Source organism: Alosa pseudoharengus, unplaced genomic scaffold (genome assembly GCF_046254945.1).
Source record: "Alosa pseudoharengus isolate Yale_2024_CS ecotype anadromous, Long Island Sound unplaced genomic scaffold, YU_APseudo_1.1 YU_APseudo_1.1_scf_4, whole genome shotgun sequence".
Classification (NCBI taxonomy): domain Eukaryota; kingdom Metazoa; phylum Chordata; class Actinopteri; order Clupeiformes; family Clupeidae; genus Alosa; species Alosa pseudoharengus.
This window is the reverse complement of record NW_027468774.1, coordinates 35,533,688-35,536,187: the sequence shown is the minus strand read 5'-3', so window position 1 is coordinate 35,536,187 and position 2,500 is coordinate 35,533,688. Positions and strand designations below refer to the sequence as shown.

At 41.8% G+C, this 2,500-nt stretch overlaps 1 protein-coding gene across 1 annotated transcript in view; it reads right to left on the bottom strand.

Annotated features, from left to right (window-relative positions):
* plxnd1 (plexin D1) overlaps positions 1 to 2,500 on the bottom strand; it is a 59,366-nt gene that overhangs the window by 25,293 nt on the left and 31,573 nt on the right. Inside the window, exon 19 of the mRNA XM_076266052.1 lies at positions 1,322 to 1,471. Within this exon, the coding sequence (XP_076122167.1) occupies positions 1,322 to 1,471 (150 nt within the window). The remainder of the gene's footprint in view (positions 1 to 1,321; positions 1,472 to 2,500) is intronic.

The window sequence follows — 2,500 nt, the reverse complement described above, 5'->3', positions numbered from 1 at the left end:
CGTTATGATATGAATTTTTAACATACCGCCAAACTTTTTTGTTAATGTTTTGCCTAGCGAACCGAACCGAAGCTCATGACAGGCTAAAAGACATCCACATCCACATGAAGTTAATGTTAGCCTACCACTAACGTCATGTAAACCACACAATAACAATAAGGCATGTTTCTGATAGTCCTATTTGACAGAGTAAGCATATTAGCAGAGAGGTTTTATTTAAAAAAAAATTTCAAATATATTTTTATATTTTCAAAAAAGTATATTATTGCAAGTTGCACTACTTTTTGTATTGGTTTTATACAAGATGTTTGTGATTTGCACAGTAAAAGTTCTGTATTTTGACTGCAATTGTCTTTGCATTCTGATTAGATTCTTCATTAGAATCATGAGTGGCTCTTTGTAAACAGCATCATTTTCTGGGGCCATGCAAAACTGCATTACCCCTTGTGTGGAGTTATTCTACATCATGACAGTAAAATAGACCATCCTTAGTCAATGTACTGCAGCAATTCCTCTCTCAACCTGTAGAAAATGCTGTGAACATCTGATTATGCATGAAAAAAAATACCGTCATATACCGTGAAACCGTAAGAATTTTGAAAAATACCGTGATATACATTTTTGGTCATACCGCCCAGCACTACCACAGGGGATGGTGGTTGAAGAAGTTCGGTTCAAACAAGGACTGTATCTGGACAATGTTCTTTTAACGGATACGGACACCAGTCCAATCTAACACGATTCCCTTTCAACTGTCTTCTATGGACCGCATTGGTGTGCTCTCAGGAGATGGACTTGGAGGAAGTGGCCAGGGGCAGTGTGACCAATCACTGCTAGCTATCTCTGCGACTAGACATGAGGATGTCTCCATGTTGTAGCTCTTATGCTGCTTGAAACCTCTGATGTGTGAAAAAGAGGAAGCACACCTGTGTTGCTATGACGACTATTGTTCAGCTCAGCCTTTGAGAACACTCGCTTGGAGCAGGTGTGGTACGCACCCAATCAGCTCTCTAGACGGGACACGTCACACGTAGGTTACCCTTCACATTTTTACCCTTAAGAATTTAATGTTTTGACTGGCTGATTGTAGCTGCACATGTGTTGCCCAGTTGAAGACGGTATTTGATTTTGGCTTGTTTTTTCTTGATCCTCCTCTAGGTTCATTCAGTTCATAAAGTGAGGTTCATTACATATCTATCTACTCTGTTAGGTTTCACTATCTATCTATTCTGTTTAATTTTAAAGGAGTAGCGACTGGTTAAGATGAACCTAGATAATGGGTAATAAAACAAAAAGGGATAGTGTGTAATGTAGTACTTACAGTGACAGGAAGTTCAGTCTCACTGGAGCTCAGTGATGCATTAAGGGTGCAGTGGAACAGCTGGTCATTGTGGAAGCTGATGTCGCAAGGATATGAGCCAATCGTCACCGAGTATTCATCCTGCGTTAGCTCAAGCTCCGTGGGGCCCTTCTGCTCAAGATACAAACAAGCTGTCAGAACAGTCACAGACACACACACACACACAGACATTTTTGTTTTTTTTATGAATGGCCCCATAATCCCAAGCCATTGTCCAGTGGTGGAAAGAAACATGAGGTATTGGAAAATAATGGAGAGATATACGAAAAAGAACAACAATGAAGAATAGGAACAACCAAGCAGGTGGACACACCATCTAACAGGACAATTATGAGTGTGGGTGGCAGTCCAGGGTGGAGTGTGTGTGTGTTTATCTAAAGGAGGTTTCCGGTTGGCCACCACTTAAATGGACCCCAGGGAGTGCTGTCCCCTTTCCTTCCATCTTGTCAGTGTGTGTGTCAACACACACTTCCTTGCACGCACAGACATAAACACACAGGAACCAAACACACACACACACACACACACACACACACACACTCACACATATTAATGAACACGTGTTCAGACACATGTATCCATGGATGTTTGCTTGGGTAACAACATTCCAGCAGAATCAACCAGGAAGCAACAATCACATCCCTATAAAAACACACGCATAGAAACACACACACACACACACACACACACACACACACACACAGAGACGCCCCCTGCCTCACATACACACATATGTGCATAATGCAAAGAGAACACAAACACTTCCATGCCCAACTTCACATGCTTGGACACACATAAACATCAAATATACCCATGTGGTATAGAGACACATCACTGAAAACACACACACACACACACACACACAAACACTGATATTCACCCATCAAAATAATTTAGCTTAAAAAAACAGGAAATAACATCTGTCTACACGCAGAAACAGCATATATTGGTATGTACTATGTATTAGCACTAACCCCCCACCCCCACACACACACGTACACACACAACAAAAGTGGCAACTGACTTCTCCCATAGTAGTACAGAAGACGCACACGCACACGCACACGCACACACACACACACACACACGGACACACAGACAAAGACACAGACACACACACAGACACACACACACATACTC